This window comes from Arabidopsis lyrata (assembly GCF_000004255.2).
Source record: "Arabidopsis lyrata subsp. lyrata unplaced genomic scaffold ARALYscaffold_9, whole genome shotgun sequence".
Classification (NCBI taxonomy): domain Eukaryota; kingdom Viridiplantae; phylum Streptophyta; class Magnoliopsida; order Brassicales; family Brassicaceae; genus Arabidopsis; species Arabidopsis lyrata.
The window spans coordinates 470746-485838 of NW_003302547.1; the positions used below are offsets into that span (position 1 = coordinate 470746).

Below are 15093 nucleotides of genomic sequence, written 5' to 3' on the forward strand. Positions count from 1 at the left end.
CGTCGTTTACTGATACCGTAACGTCTGTTAACGACCGTTAAATCAGAGGTTTGAATTTACCAATAATATAAAGATAAAGTATTTTTCGACCAATTATAATTAAAGAAGGTATTTTTCTTCCAATAAAAAAAAGTTAGGTATTAAACGTCCAAATTAAAAATAGATGGGGTATTTTTTGGGTTTTTTCCCTAAAAACTTATATAAACATAAATGAAAAAAAAATATATATATATATATATATATTATATATATATATATATATATATATAAATTTTAAAACTAAAATCCAGTGGAAGCTCCTTTGGCCCATTGGTTGACCAAAAGTTGATTAATGCTTCTACACCAAGAGGTCTAGGATTCGAGTCCCATGTATTGCGATTTATTAATAAATTTGCAGATTAATGGAGGCAAGTGTGCAAGAAATCTCCAGCGATGTACAATTATAGCCGTTCGCCAGGATTCTACGCAGAGAAGGAAGTGTCGCCAGGTCGTGGATCATTGAAGGTATTCATCAAGATTACAAAGAAAGGAAGTGTAGTCTGTCATGGATCTAGTAAGGGTCAGAAGGAATTGTCAATTGTAGAATCGTCTATGTAACAGTTCTCATAATTTGCAATTAATAATAAATCTAGACGACAAAAAAAAAAACTAAAATCCCGAAAACCAATGAAAGATGGAAACGCTTATACGAAACTCTCCAGAATATATTATACATGACGAAGATGTTTCCCAATTCATAAAATTTTGTGGGGATTCTAAAGAATTGAATCAATTCATTTTCTTAATATTATGTGATATTGGTCAACTACAAGTTTAAACATATTTGGAAAACATGGCAACTGAACAACTTGCTCCAAAGCATAGCCACAATAACAAGATTCTCTATGTATACAATATCTTTTTCTAAGAAAAAAAAATCTTATCGAGTCACTCCAATGTATGTACTTCACACTCATTCTTTGGATAGGAATGTGGAGCTTTGAGACCAATTATTCAACAAATGTATTAAAAAAAGGGTTTATTGTCCAGAATGCCATTTGTTGGCCAAATGTTGTGGATATGCCATTTATCCAATTGGCTTTTGGATTTGCCATTTTTGGTGGGTTGAAAAGACAGTTTTACCCTTACAATGTTGGGCATGAGTTGTGAGTTCAATTAAATCGAATAGTTAGTAATAATACATGTATTGAATAACAAACAAATATATCTAAACAAAAAATTAAACGGACAATGTTTGAGATAGAGATGTTATATTGAAACTAACCCCTAATCTCTTACTAATAAAAGTTGTTGTTTGAGACCTCTCAAGCTATCCACCTCAACTTTTTAACAATGTGTTCTCAAGTTGCCACGTCATCAATTCTCAAGACTTCTCTCACTCACAATTCTCTGCAAGCCACGTCATCGATGAGCCTTACCTATGCAATTTTACACGGTACTAATTTTACTCAAAACCTAAACGCAGACTTTATTAGGCCAAAGCCGAATCGTTTCTACTCCTCTCTACCTCAACCCTTATTAAATTCTCCCTTCCCAATGAATCTTACGGAATCTATTCGGTTCCTCTTCCTATTTTTATTTATTTTTCACGATGGAAACATATTACCTCGAAACAAGCATTACAACGCAAATGATTTTTTGTAGAGAAGACCTAGAGAATAATCACAAGGTCGAAACTTTGGTGGATGATGTGGAGGATCAAGTTTCCAAATGTTGAAGGCAAGAAGAAGCTGAGAAAGAGATCACCAGATCGAAAATTGAGGCACAGACCAGAGAACCAAGCGGAAGCGGTGGTGATGGAAATCATCCGACTTCCATAATCCAAAAGTAAGCACTGACTTCAGTTTAGTATTATTGATCATGGTTGTATATTTTTATGATTTCTATAATTCTGTAACCATAGAGCTTATTCAACAATCATGATTTATAGAATGCTTTAAGTTGGTATAAGTACAAAGATCAGAGCAGCCTGTACACCAGGAAATTGAAGCTCGTGGAATCAAAGGTGTCTCATATTGTATTTTACTTCTTTGCTATTTGCTTTTACATTTAATAATCCGTACAATCATTCATACTGTGCTAATAAAACGGTTAATGCTTTCCATTAGGTTTTGATTTTGGTTACAAAATGGGAAGCATATAATTATCTCCGGTAACCCTCTCTCTTTGACTTTCTCTTCTCCGGCATAATATTAGGCGATGCCTGCCCATATCAACGAAGGTGTACGTGATTCACTTATTTTCTTGGTACACATCCTCGAATCGAAGAATTTTTGGGACACATGTTTTCTTCATGGAGTATAGCATTTTTTAACATGCATTAACTCCTTAACTTCTTACCTACGGACCATTGTGCCTTAGATATATATATTCAAAGTTGACTTCTGCTTGATCGATTGTTGTGGCTTGTGAAGTTTATATTTGTGTGCTTGGCTTAAACCACATGAGAATTTGCATCATCTAACTATGATCACTAACAAAAAAATAAAAAATTATTGCAATGAAATAAGATACAAAAAAACGATGTGAAAATTTTCAAAACAAAACATGAAAAGTGATTGGACCTCTGTTTTTCCCTTCTCTTTTGACATCAATTTCTCCCTCTTAGGTGAGGATTACTTCACCACGAATTGATATATGTGGATTTAGCTCTGCTCTTATTGTCGCACAGAGAATTAATTATGTTCGAGGTGTTAGTGTATTTCAACGTTCAAAAGATTTAAAATGACTATGTGCGACAATAATTATGGTCTAGCTTATTGTCGCACCGAGAATTAAATATTTAGAGGAATAAGGCATAAGAAGAAAAAAATCCATGATCGAGAAAACATATTCTCCATCTCTAAGTAGGCTAGAGGAATAAGACGTTCCAAAGAGGTAAGCTCAAGGTTATGAGCATGAGAAATGACCTCCACTTAAAAAAAAAATATCTTTTTCCAATAAGGTTAATAGGAGATAGATGTTAATTATGTAGTACAAAATAAGGACCCACGTTTAAATCTAGAACGAAAGCAGAGTTATAAAAATAAGAGCTAATCATCAAGATAATTAGAGTAATGGTGTGTTTAATGAGATTCAGAGTCCTAAAAATTTGATCATAATTTCAATACATATTTTAATTCTTTACCTGAATAATATTTTTATGTATTGGGCAACTAAGTTTAAAGAAGTCTGTTTTAGTCATGTAAATCGCGGTTATAACAAAAAAGCTCATAATTTAGCTCAATATGGAAGCATACGTTCTAGCTTTAGTTCTAATTGTCTAAATCCTCCATCTTGGATTGCAAAACCTTTGTATTCAAATTAGTATAAGTTATTTTGACAACAACAAAAAACCTAAATAATACTTTTACACTTTATTGTTTATTCAGTGAAATTCTTAAGCTAAAAATCAACATACATTTTAAAATATAATATCATCTTCCTTACAAATATTTGTAAGTCAAATGTTGAATTTGAAATTTTGAATAATCGTTTTAAAATTTATATATCTAGCAAAATAATAATTTATAAGACTTAGCCGCGCGTAGCGCGGAATAACCCCTAGTGATTATTAAAAAGAGAACCCAAACAAAAGATTTAAACAAACATTGATATTGAATAAAACTAAACCCTAAGAACTATTGAAAAGGGGAACCCAAGCAACAAAATTAAACGGATAGTGATATTATAATAGCAGAAGTTAATTACTAAACCATAACTAAAACTGGTCCAGCTTCTCTCCGCAACCTTAAGACTGATATTGGTTGAGCTAAGGTTAGTAAATGTAGTTCCCTAGTTTCTCTTGGGCATTTCATCGAACATGTTGTGTGCGCTGAAGAAGAAGCAAACTTTATCAACGATTAAGAGAAATTTTAAGTCTGATTTTAGTATGATATGGGAAATCAATACTCCTAAAGGTAAATTCCATAAACTTCAATGACTAATAAACACAAACGCAGCAAAAAAATCCAAGAATCTTCATCTTTTAAACGAGTTCACAAAATTCCCAACACTTAATTATCTTTCGATCTTTTTATATACATTTAAAAATCTGAAACCAGGTGAAAAGGAGTACCTTATCACAGACCCAACCACCATCGACATAATTCGACTGAAAGAATCGATTGAGGCCATGAGTGATGTCCGATCTCGAGGTTCATATTGTTGATGAGCATAAAGGCGGCGTCGATCCATGTTTTAGCTGTGCAGGAGGCTTTGAGAGCTCGTGTTCACCTGGGCTTCAATGTTGGAAGATTTCTCCGTTAGCAATTGACGAAGAGATTTCAATCGGAGCGATGAAAATGAGTTTGAGAGGATAAACAGTTGTAAATTCAGAATTTTAGACAAAGGGCAATTTTGTCATTTTGGTGGAGTAAAAGTAGCAAATACACGTACTGTTTGAAAAAGGATATAATCCATAAATGCCACTCGAGAAAAGGATATAATTCGTAATTAATTCTTAAAAAAATTGTTTTTTCTCCTTGTGTTTTCAAGCACCTATACTTAGATTTCATTGGTGAAGCTAAAGGTGATGACAAAAAGAAAGAGGAGAACAAATGAGACGCCATTGGTGGTGCCCAAAAGAAAGAGGAAAAAAAAAAGATAATCTTTGATACAAAATCTTTAAACAAACCATAACCTTAACACAAAAAATTGCAAGGCTAATTAATAAAGTTAACATTTTATTAACTCACCGAAAAAGCTAAACAGTGATAAATCAAATAACTTAGTTAAGATTTAAAGAGTGTGACATACAATGAAAGCAGGGCCGGCCCAAACTATTTGAGTGCCTAAAGCAAAAAATTTTTTGGCCCATTAACAAAAGCTGTTATAAAAAAAAATATAAATTTCAACATGTATGGGATTCGAAACCATAACCTGTACAACAAAAGACTTCAATCTAACCACTAGACCACAGTAACATTTTAAAAATTGATGCCCTTAAAACTACTTATAATTATTTGATGCCTAAAGCTCTTGCTTCATGGGCTTTACCCATGGGCCGGCCCTGAATGAAAGGGAGTGTTACTCTTGCTCCATTGAGATGTCAAAACGGAATTAATATCATTCAAAAAGACATAATCATCATCAAATTGTTTTCATTCTTTTCTAAACTATATGAAGACAATGCTATCGGTATTACTTATTAGTAACTCTAATCACGTTATAGATGGAGAAAGTAAAAGATAAAACATATCCGAACTCATCCAAAAATATCTTATCAAATATATATATATATATATATATATTTTACTATGGATACTTTATATGCACCGTCTTGTTTATAATCGTCTCACTTGGGACTGATTATTGTTTGTTATAACTTATAACCAGTTTTTTTTTTTTTTTTAGTTGCTTCAACATTACAACCATGGAGGCAAACCTGAGAAAAATAAAATCTTGTGATTTTAGACCCTCATATTTAAGAATATAACTAAGATCTAACTTAACAAAATATATTACAAACCTTGTAAAATCTATTATGAGAAGCTTAAATCATAAGCCTCATTCCATGGTTCATAATAAAATTCTTGATCCAAATCACATCCTCACTTATACACTTTATGATAAAGTCTTTATCCAAGTTTCATACACATCTACATTATTTCTTCTTATTTGTTAGTAATATGTTTAATTATTCACAATAATTTATCACAATTAGTTTTCCTATTTCTTAACCAAAAATAAATAAATAAATATTTGACCATTTCTTTATTTTTCAAAATTTAATATTTATAGTTCAAAATTTATTTTCTCCATAATTTTTAATACAGTATAATGTTGACAATAAAATTCATATATATTAATAAATATATTAAATTTCATGTAATAATGAATTTCAAAACAAGAATATGAAGTTCTCTCATTAACTCTTATGCTATAAAAATGATATGTTTATACATAAATGTTATTGAGACATACAGTTGTGAAAGTTGAATAGTTATAAAACGTAAATATTAATATCAATATTAATTTATAATTTCTTGGAAATGTTTTTTTATATATTGTAAGATACACTTTTCACTAACCATCTTATTTCAAATCTAACATAATTTGTAAATTTTATAACATCATTTTTGTTTAAGAAGTCGTGGAGAGAAGGAGACATGCAACCAATAAATCCTACTCAATGTCAATCTTTAGAGCTATTTTCGAGTTTATTCAAAAGAAATGAGTAGCTAAAGTAGTCAAAAGTTTGCTATGCAAGGAGAGAAGTTGCACTACGGTTAATTCACTATATCAATCTTTAGAAACCTAAATTTGATTTATTCAAAACGATATACAGTGAGATGAAAGATAATCAAAGAGACTAAAGATGAGAAAAGGCAATGAAGATTAGTCGGAATTAAATATTTGTCGGGAAAAAATGACACCTGATAAGATACGCTGATGTACGTGTCGGACATGATTACTCTACTTTAAATAAGTAGAACCGTTTAAATATTCTGACGTATTAAAAAAAAACTGAAACCACCTGGCCGAGCCGAGAACGATTTTTAACTTTTTTTTACCGACATCGACGCTCTCTCCTCCTTCGTCTACGAGTTTCGCATTTTCGCCTTCGACCGTTTTATATTCAAAAAAAAATTCTTTGAGCATCGATTTCATATTTTATTAGAATGTTTTGATATCTCATATCGGAAACTCAGATATTTATGAGCTCGTATATAAGGTACTCTACGTAGACTCGTCATTAATCCAAAAATAGAGAAACTTTTCAACCTCAAAACTTCAACTTTTTTTTTTTTTTTTTTTATAAAAAAGGGGAATCCCAGACCTATGGAGGGGCCCAGACTAATCCCCTGGAGGAGGTGCAGCCCACAGATAGACTCTCTCTCTGGGTATGCAAATGGGCCGAAAGCAAGGGCCAATATCCATGTGGCCAAGTGGAGATCTAACAATTGCGCGCTTGCGGGGAATCGATCCCTGACCTAGACTAACAGGGCAACTCCTCCACAAGTGGCAACCACTAGACCAAGAACACTTGGTTAAAAAAAAAAAACCTTACAATACAATTACATAAACCTATATCATGCTTCTGATATTGTGAAATCTAAACATTTACAATTAATGGTTGGAGAAAATTATAAAGTTATCACAACATTGGACCACAAAACATTTTCCCAAATCTCTCTTTGTCATCCTTGCTTTTCTAGAATCATTATACTTTTCCACTTTGAGCTCTCTAATCATACAAAGTCTCAAAACCAACCCTCTAGAAATATACTTCTTAAGCAAATTCATTTCCAAAATCAAAACCTAACTTCTTATACAGAATCTTCTTTAGAGAGATAGAGAGCAGAAACTAAGAGTTCGGAAAAAAAAACTAAAGTTGATATCTCTTTTTTTTTTTTTTTTTTTTTTTGAACACTAAATATCTCTAATTTGATTATCGGTGCGAAAAACAAAGAGAAAGCTATAAACTTTTCTATGGTTTTCATGTGAGACCCAATTTCTCACTAAGCCCACTAAGGGCCCATCTTCTTAATTAAAATCTAAGTGTCATGTATATATGTACATATGAGTATATATATCTTCCTCTTCGTCGCAGCAACCACGTCATGGTCGTAAGCCCTAATATAAGTCAGCCACCATCTACGTTGTTGAGTGTGTAAGCTTTTGGTGTTGCTTCTGTTGTGGTGATTTGTACGTCTGTGAGAAAGGGGAAGAGATCATCACGAGTGAGAGAGAATTGTGAAGGTCGTGTCTCCATCACTCATCACCGTTCGTCTCCATTTGGTTGGGTAAGGAAACCTAGCCTTAATTTGTTATCTTTTCATGTAGTCTTTGTTGTTACCATGAGGATTAGTGGCTTAAATCTCAAACTACTTGTGTTTTGAGGGAAAAAGAGGAAGGAGAGATCAGTTCAAGTAGAGGTATTGGTGAGCATATTCCCGTCTGATTTGAAGGAACAAGATCACGATTTTGGTGTCGCTGGATAGGTCTCGCTGCAAGGAAGACACAACAACAAACGGTTCTCCATTACGAGATTCAAGTTGGGCTTTTGGAGAACAGATTTCGGTCATCTCGGATCAGTGGACCACAAGCTGACGGTGGATACGGTTAGAGGGAGTGTCAGGGAAGCGTATGGAGCCGTCGTAGTTGCAAGAAAAGGTAAACCCTAACCGCCATGACGTTTGCTTTGTGCACAAGAAACACCTGAAACTGGTTAATCTGAAACCCTAAAATAACAGATCTGAGGTACCTTCTTTGGGACAGTGTTTGGAGGTTCAAAACTAATCCGATCAAGCTGAAATTTTGGAGAGAGCTTCCTGGTACAGTAAGTTTGAATTCAATGGTGGGATTAAGAAGTTAACGATCCATTCTGAAGTTACTGGTGCGTTTGTTTAGATACTTAAGTGAGCGGCTCTTTGTCATCAAAAGGCAAAGGTGAGGGTGTGATCTGCGGATATACGATTACAAGTTTCTATTTTTATGCTTCATGATTCACTTGCATAGGATTAGATCTGTTTGCTAAGTAGTAATGACTTGTTAATTAGGATTGAGGATATGATGATTGTTTTAGTGATATAGGATGATTGAGTTAATGTCATTGTGATGACAAGATATTATATGTTTTATATGAGAAAGTGGAATTATCATATTTCGAGATGATGAACAGTGGAAAAAATGGAAAAGTAGAAAATGGTTCAAAGTTTCTGTGTAGCTCAATAAAAGACTGACAAGTCCAGTGGAACTAGATAGGTTCAAAGGTCAGGGAAGATGATCAAACCTGAAATTGATGTGGAGATCTCGCTAAGGGTGAGAATGAGTTTTGTGTTATAGTTTGCATAGTGGTGCGGACTATATGAGTATTGTTTCTTTTTCTATGTGATTATTGATTGTTGTTTATAGGTAGTTTTGTGTATCGTATTTCGAGTGGGCGGAAAGGATCCTCTCACTGAGTAATTCTTTACTCACCCATTTTTCCCCCTTTTTCCCCAGGTCAGGGTGAGAATCGTGAATAGTCGTGCAAGTCTGTCGCATATGGTTGGGAACCTCAGGTTATTGGCTTTTATTGTTAATTTCTTATATGTTTTTATCCAATAGTTTTCAACGATTTAAGTTTATTTTTAAGACAAGTTTACATCGAGTTTTTTTTTTTTTTGTAAGAGAAGGATTTTCGGAAAACTATGACATGATGAATTAAAAAAGTGGAATAAAGGAAAAGATAAGTAAAGTGAACGCACCCCGTCTCGATGTTGAGGGAGACGGTTGTGACAAATGGTATCAGAGCGGAGGTTAAAGTCAAGCCGGTTCTGACCCGGAAGGCTAAGTCTGAAAATATTAGTAATAATAATAATAGTCTTAAAAAATTTAGGACAACGAGGTGCCCAAAGGAGTTTAAGAATGATCTTGCAGTGCACTACTTGCGGGGAGAAGCGGATCATTGGTGGAGAAATGTTAAGAGGAGCTTACCTATTGGATTTGTGTCTACCTGGGAAGATTTCTTAAGGGAGTTCAATAATAAGTATTTTTCGCAGGAAGCTATGGACCAGCTAGATCATGAGTTTTTGGAGCTTCGTCAGGGCACGATGTCTATTAGAGAGTATGAAGCAGTGTTCACTCGTCTAAGGAGATTCTGTGTGAGGAATTTCGGAGAGCAGGACATGATGCGTAGATTCATGAGGGGACTGAGGGCTGATATTCGTAATCGTTCCTCCATTCGAGCATACACTAGCTTGGTTGAGTTAGTCGAGGAGATTGCTATGATGGAGAGAGGACTAGAGGAAGAAGCCAAGGATCTCAAGAGGGCTCAGGGGAAAGGTAACAAAGCAAGTAGAGTCTCAGAAACGTAGATGGGATAACCGTGATGCAAGACAAAGTCAAAATCGTTACCCTAAGTGTACTAGGTCCAGGTGTAATAGGCAACATGGAGGGGTTTGTTGGATGGATGCATGCAAGTGTTTTCAGTGTGGTGAAGTTGGTCATATCAGGGAGAATTGTCCAAGGGTAATGATAATTGTAGGAAGTGTGGGAAGCCGGGCCATTACGCACGGGAGTGCACTACGTTTCTAGTAGAAGAGAACCAACTATTTCCTAAGACACAAGCTTTAGGACCTCGTGTGTACGCCGTAGGAAACCAAGGGGTTGATGTTGAAAAAGATAAAGTTTGAAATTAAATTTCCAAGGTCGTACAAGTTCGTGTTCATGATCGCAAGATTTGGTGTGGGCGGTTTAATCATTATCAGAGAATTGTGAGACCCAATTTCTCATTAAAGCCCACTAAGGGCCATCTTCTTAACTAAAACCTATGTGTCATATATATATATGTACATATGAGTATTTATATCTCCCTCTTCGTCGCAGCAACTCAAGCCACCGTCACGTACTGATCGTAAGCCCTAATTTAAGTCAGCCACCATCTACGTTATTGAGTTTGTAAGCTTTTGGTGTTGCTTCTGTTGTGGTGATTTGTACGTTTGTGACAAAGGGGAAGAGATCATCACGAGTGAGAGAGAATTGTGAAGGTCGTCTTTTGAGATGATGAATAGTGGAAAAAGTGGAAATGGTCTACATTGAATTGACGGGTTCTTTGTACCTCAATAATAGATTGACGAGTCTAGTGGAACTAGATAGGTTCAAAGATCAGGGGAGATGTTCGAACCTGGAATTGATGTGGAGAGCTCGCTAAGGGCGATAATGAGTTTTGTGTTATAGTTTGCATAGTGGTGCAGACTATATGAGTGTTGTATCTTTTTCTATGTGATTGTTGATTGTTGTTTAAAGGTAGTTTTGTGTATCAAATTTCTAATGGGCGGAAAGGATCCTCTCACTGAGTAATTCTTTACTCACCCATTTTTGTCCCATTTTTTCCCAGGTCGGGTGAGAATCGTGAATAGTCGTGCAAGTCTGTCTCGCTTATGGTGTATTTTGGGAACCTCGGGTTATTGGCTTTTATTGTTAATTTCTTATATGTTTTTATTTAATGGTTTTCAACGAGTTAAGTTTATTTTTAAGACAAGTTTATATTGAATTTTTTTTTTTTTTTTTTTTTTTGTAAAAGAAAGATTTATGGAAAAGTATGATTTTATGAATTAAGAAAGTGGAATAAAGGAAAAGATAAGTAAAGTGAAATATGCTACACACGCCGTCTCGATGTTGAGGGAGACAAGTGTGACATTTCATTTTTCGCACATGCACCATGCTAATCAATAAATTCTATCCGATCTTTGTACATAGAGGACAAGTTAAGCATTCCTTAACCTCCTTCTTCACCTTTATTGTCATCTTCTTATCGATTCCAACTTAACAAATCACGGATAAGATTTATTGATTCGTTTCGTTCACGTAGCATGGTATATATACGAAGAAGAAAAACCCATAAAAAAGTTATAACTTTATCGTTGTTTCCGCAAAGATAATCAAATAGGAGATTGTGACAGCTCTGGATTTTTCACTTGAACTCTTAGTTTTCACTCTTTGTATCTCTCATAGAAGATTATGTGTAAGCAGAAAGGTTTTGATTTTGGAAGTGAATTTGCTTTAAAAGTATTTTTCTAGAGAGTTGGTTTTATAACTTTGTATGATTAGAAAGCTCAAAGTGATCAAATGTCAATGTAAAAACTCTCAGACAAATCCTAGAGGTCGCCGGTTCGAGTGACTCTTGGAAAATGATCATATAAAATACTCTGGTCTGAGGCATTAGGAGATGTACAGACCTAGACCCAAAACTTTTTAGTAATTAAAAAAAAAGCTCAAAGTGAAACATTCTTCCAAGAACACGTCCAATGTGGAAATTATTGGGTGTGGGGTTAGTTCTAGGTTTGGGATAAGTTGGGATTAGTAACTGGTTCATGTTTGGGCTCTTACTTGGGTTAGTTAAGTAAGATATGATCATGGGCAGAGGCAGCATACAATCATGGGGTCAACTGACCCCGGTGAATTTTTAAAATTAAACTAATACTATGGCAAATTTAAACAAGTATGTAGATATTCAATTGAAATCCTATAAATTGACCCTAGTGTCCATTGTGAAAACCACTCTTTTGACCCTTTAAACCACAACTTTTTCAATATTGCAAAATGATATGGGTTATAACGACTAATAATTATATATAAGTTTATTTTTAGTTTTGTGGAAAAATGTTTTCATGTACTTCAATAGCATATTTTTCTTTTCTTTAATTACTATGAATCTATATAATTACTTGTATTCCACTATACTTTTATTATTTTTGTTTTTATCTATTCTTTTTTCCCATTTATAATTGTCTTTTATGTATATCAATTATCATGTTTTATACAAACCAAATTTTTTTAGAAATATCAAAATATTATTATTTAATTAAAAATCATAAGTTATTTGCAATATAATTTGAAAAAAAAAATCACATCTATTTTATTAAAAATTATTTATATAATTTGACCCCGGTAAAAGAAAATTCTAGCTCAGCCACTGGATATGATTAAGAAGGTTGTTTAGAAATTAGAGAGAGGATCGTGAGATGTAATATACTCTCTCTTGCTTCATTTCATCTTCTTCCAAGAGAGCGTTACATTAGCTCCAACCTTGTAATAGAAAACTCCGGTAATTAATTCCAGTGAGATAGTGGAATCGTCTGGGTTTGTCGGATCCCGCCGAGATTGTAACACCTCGATTTCAGGAATGTGGTGGTGCATGCGGAGATGTTTAAAAGAATTGATTTTGCCACCTATGTCACCAAATTGCACTTATCTTTTCGGTCAAACATCCTGAGAAAACTCCACAGTTAAGCGTGCTTGGGCTGGAGTAGTTTCAGGATGGGTGACCTTCCGGGAAGTGATTGTCGGAACTGTGTGAGTGAGGACAAAACATAGGGAAAGATCATGTGGTGATTTGTAGGGTCGGTAAAAAAGTCTTTAAAGCCTCCCGGATGTAACGGACCGGCCGTCGGACAAGGGTGGGCCCATGGGCCCGAGAAAGGACATGGGGCCCATTGGTGTTGGGGTCGGATCCCACACATCTTCGGTAGGATCCACTTGGATCTGCCACGTCATTATTACATAATAATCCTCTTGGATTTCTAGATGTTTCATTGCGAGAATCGAGCTCGACCTGTCGGAAGTTCGATTCAGTTTATTAAAGAGCTCGATCTTTACCAGTACGGAGTTCGCTCTTATTCAACATACAGTTCGCATAAAGGAAGGCCGAAGCGAGGATAATATTGTTCGAGGTTAGCGGCAGCGTCAAGACGCAGGAGTTCGGAGTCAACAAGAAAGAGTTCGGAAGATCCACGCGAAGCCCAAGATAGTTCAAATTCAAGCCGTTTCGGTCAAATTGTAACCTACATGATTAATGCGGATCAATGCAATTATGAGCAGTAAGTGACCGCATTGATCATGTTTTCTCTATAAAAACAACCTCAAACGCATGTGTTTGAGGAAGAACGACTTTTTCCTCTTACGATCAAGCAATACAACATACTTTTTCTTTTACAATTTTGCTAGGCTTTTTACTATTTTATTCTTTTCAAAGTTCATTCGCTTAGTTTCTTGGTTACTTCCCTTTTCAATTCCAAATTTTCATCTGTTGATTTTAGAGTTTTTCTCCACAAATATACTTAAAGACAATCAAGTGTGAATCCTACATCCACATTTTGGTGCCGCCTGTGGGGAGTACCGCAAAACTCTTTGATCTCAAAATCTCTCTTTTTCAAACCAAGAAACTATGGCTGATCAGCAAGCTTTGAGCAATGCAATTGCCTCGCTTACTCAGTCAACCACCGATCTGACCAATCAGATGAGTACACTCGCTAGTGCCAACGCCACTTTTGGTGAAAGGTTAAACTCAATCGAGCAAACTTTAACGAGTGTTCAAAATACTCAAACAAATTTATCAAACGCGCAGAACGTTGTTTCAAGCCGTTTAGATAATTTGTCCTCAGCACAAACGACAGCGTATCAGCGCAGGCTGTTCCAAACTCCCACACTAAACAGATCCGGGAACACTCAAACTCCTCCTATGGGCCGTCCTGCTAGTACTAGCAATCAGACAACCGTAGGAGATGGGTCCAATCCAACCGGGGATGAAAATCCCCAAAATCAGGGCAATCCTACTATTGACGAAGGATTCCTTATGGAAGAACCTGATGTCATCCTTTCCGATGATTTCGTCAAAGTTCGTCAAGAGCTTGATGAGATGAAGTCGAAGGTTCATCAGGCGACCAGTTCGGCACCTGAGATCGATCGAGTAATCGAAGAAACTCGACGAACACCCTTCACTTCGAGAATCTCCAACCTTCGGATCAAAGATTCTCGAAAGATCAAATTATCAACTTACGATGCTAAAGGTGATTCTAAAAATCACCTCAAGATTTTTAGATCGCTGCTGGCAGAATTGATCTAGAACCAGACGAGGAAGATGCCGGATATTGCAAACTATTCTCTGAGAATCTTTCCGGATCGACTTTATTATGGTTCATTCAGTTGGAGCCTGAATCTATTGATAATTTTAAGGAATTGTCCTCCGCATTCCTAAAACAGTATTCCATGTTTATGGAAAAGGCAACCTCTGATGTAGATCTATGGAATTTAACCCAAGGTCAGAACGAACCACTTCGCAAGTATATCGCTAAATTCAAAGAAGTGATAGCCAAAATTCCTGGGGTATCATACGCTGCTGCCCTTTCTGCTTTAAGGAACGGACTTTGGCATGAATCCCGATTTCGGGAAGAAATCATCGTCAATCGTCCGAGCACTATCCAAGATGCTTTATTCAGAGCTACTAATTGGATGGAGGCAGAAGAAGAAAAGCTTAGCCTCGCTAAAAAGCATCGGCCAGCAAAATTGGTTGTTGGAAATCTGACTAAAAAATTCGAACCAAAAGATCAAAAACGGTTCGGAGTTAATCCTGCTACAAATGCCGTAGGAAAACCCTCCCCGAACAAAGGAAGATACAATTCTTCTAATACATGGGTTAGAGATGAGAGTGCCTATTGCGATATTCATAGATTAAATGGGCATTCCACCAAAGATTGCAGCGTACTCAAAAAGCACCTCACCGAGCTGTGGGCAGCTGGAGAGCTCGCTAACTTCAATATCGAAGAGTTTGTGGAATCTTATCATAAAGAAAAAGAAGATTCCGAAGCGTCCAATCCTCCTGAAAAGAAACACAAGCCCAATGGGCCC

General features: G+C 35.5%; 1 protein-coding gene and 1 long non-coding RNA gene across 3 annotated transcripts; one reads left to right on the top strand and one right to left on the bottom strand.

Moving 5' to 3' along the window:
- Window positions 1–3576: 3576 nt before the first annotated feature.
- Window positions 3577–4422, bottom strand: LOC110226948. The gene is made up of 2 exons (XR_002330843.1): window positions 4058–4422; window positions 3577–3814 (listed from the first exon to the last, which is right to left on the bottom strand). It is a non-coding gene; the product is annotated as an uncharacterized LOC110226948 (long non-coding RNA).
- A 3183-nt stretch (window positions 4423–7605) lies between these two features.
- On the top strand, window positions 7606–10178 carry LOC110226932. Of its 2 annotated transcripts, none has more exons than XM_021019898.1 (2): window positions 7606–8373; window positions 8929–10178. In XM_021019898.1, the coding sequence occupies exon 2, from the start codon at window positions 9183–9185 to the stop codon at window positions 9780–9782; it is 600 nt and encodes a 199-aa protein (XP_020875557.1). In that variant the 5' UTR covers window positions 7606–8373; window positions 8929–9182; the 3' UTR covers window positions 9783–10178. The 2 variants fall into 2 exon arrangements, with proteins under 2 accessions (XP_020875557.1, XP_020875554.1); XM_021019895.1 differs by having other exon boundaries at window positions 7606–7727; window positions 7833–10178.
- Window positions 10179–15093: the final 4915 nt, after the last annotated feature.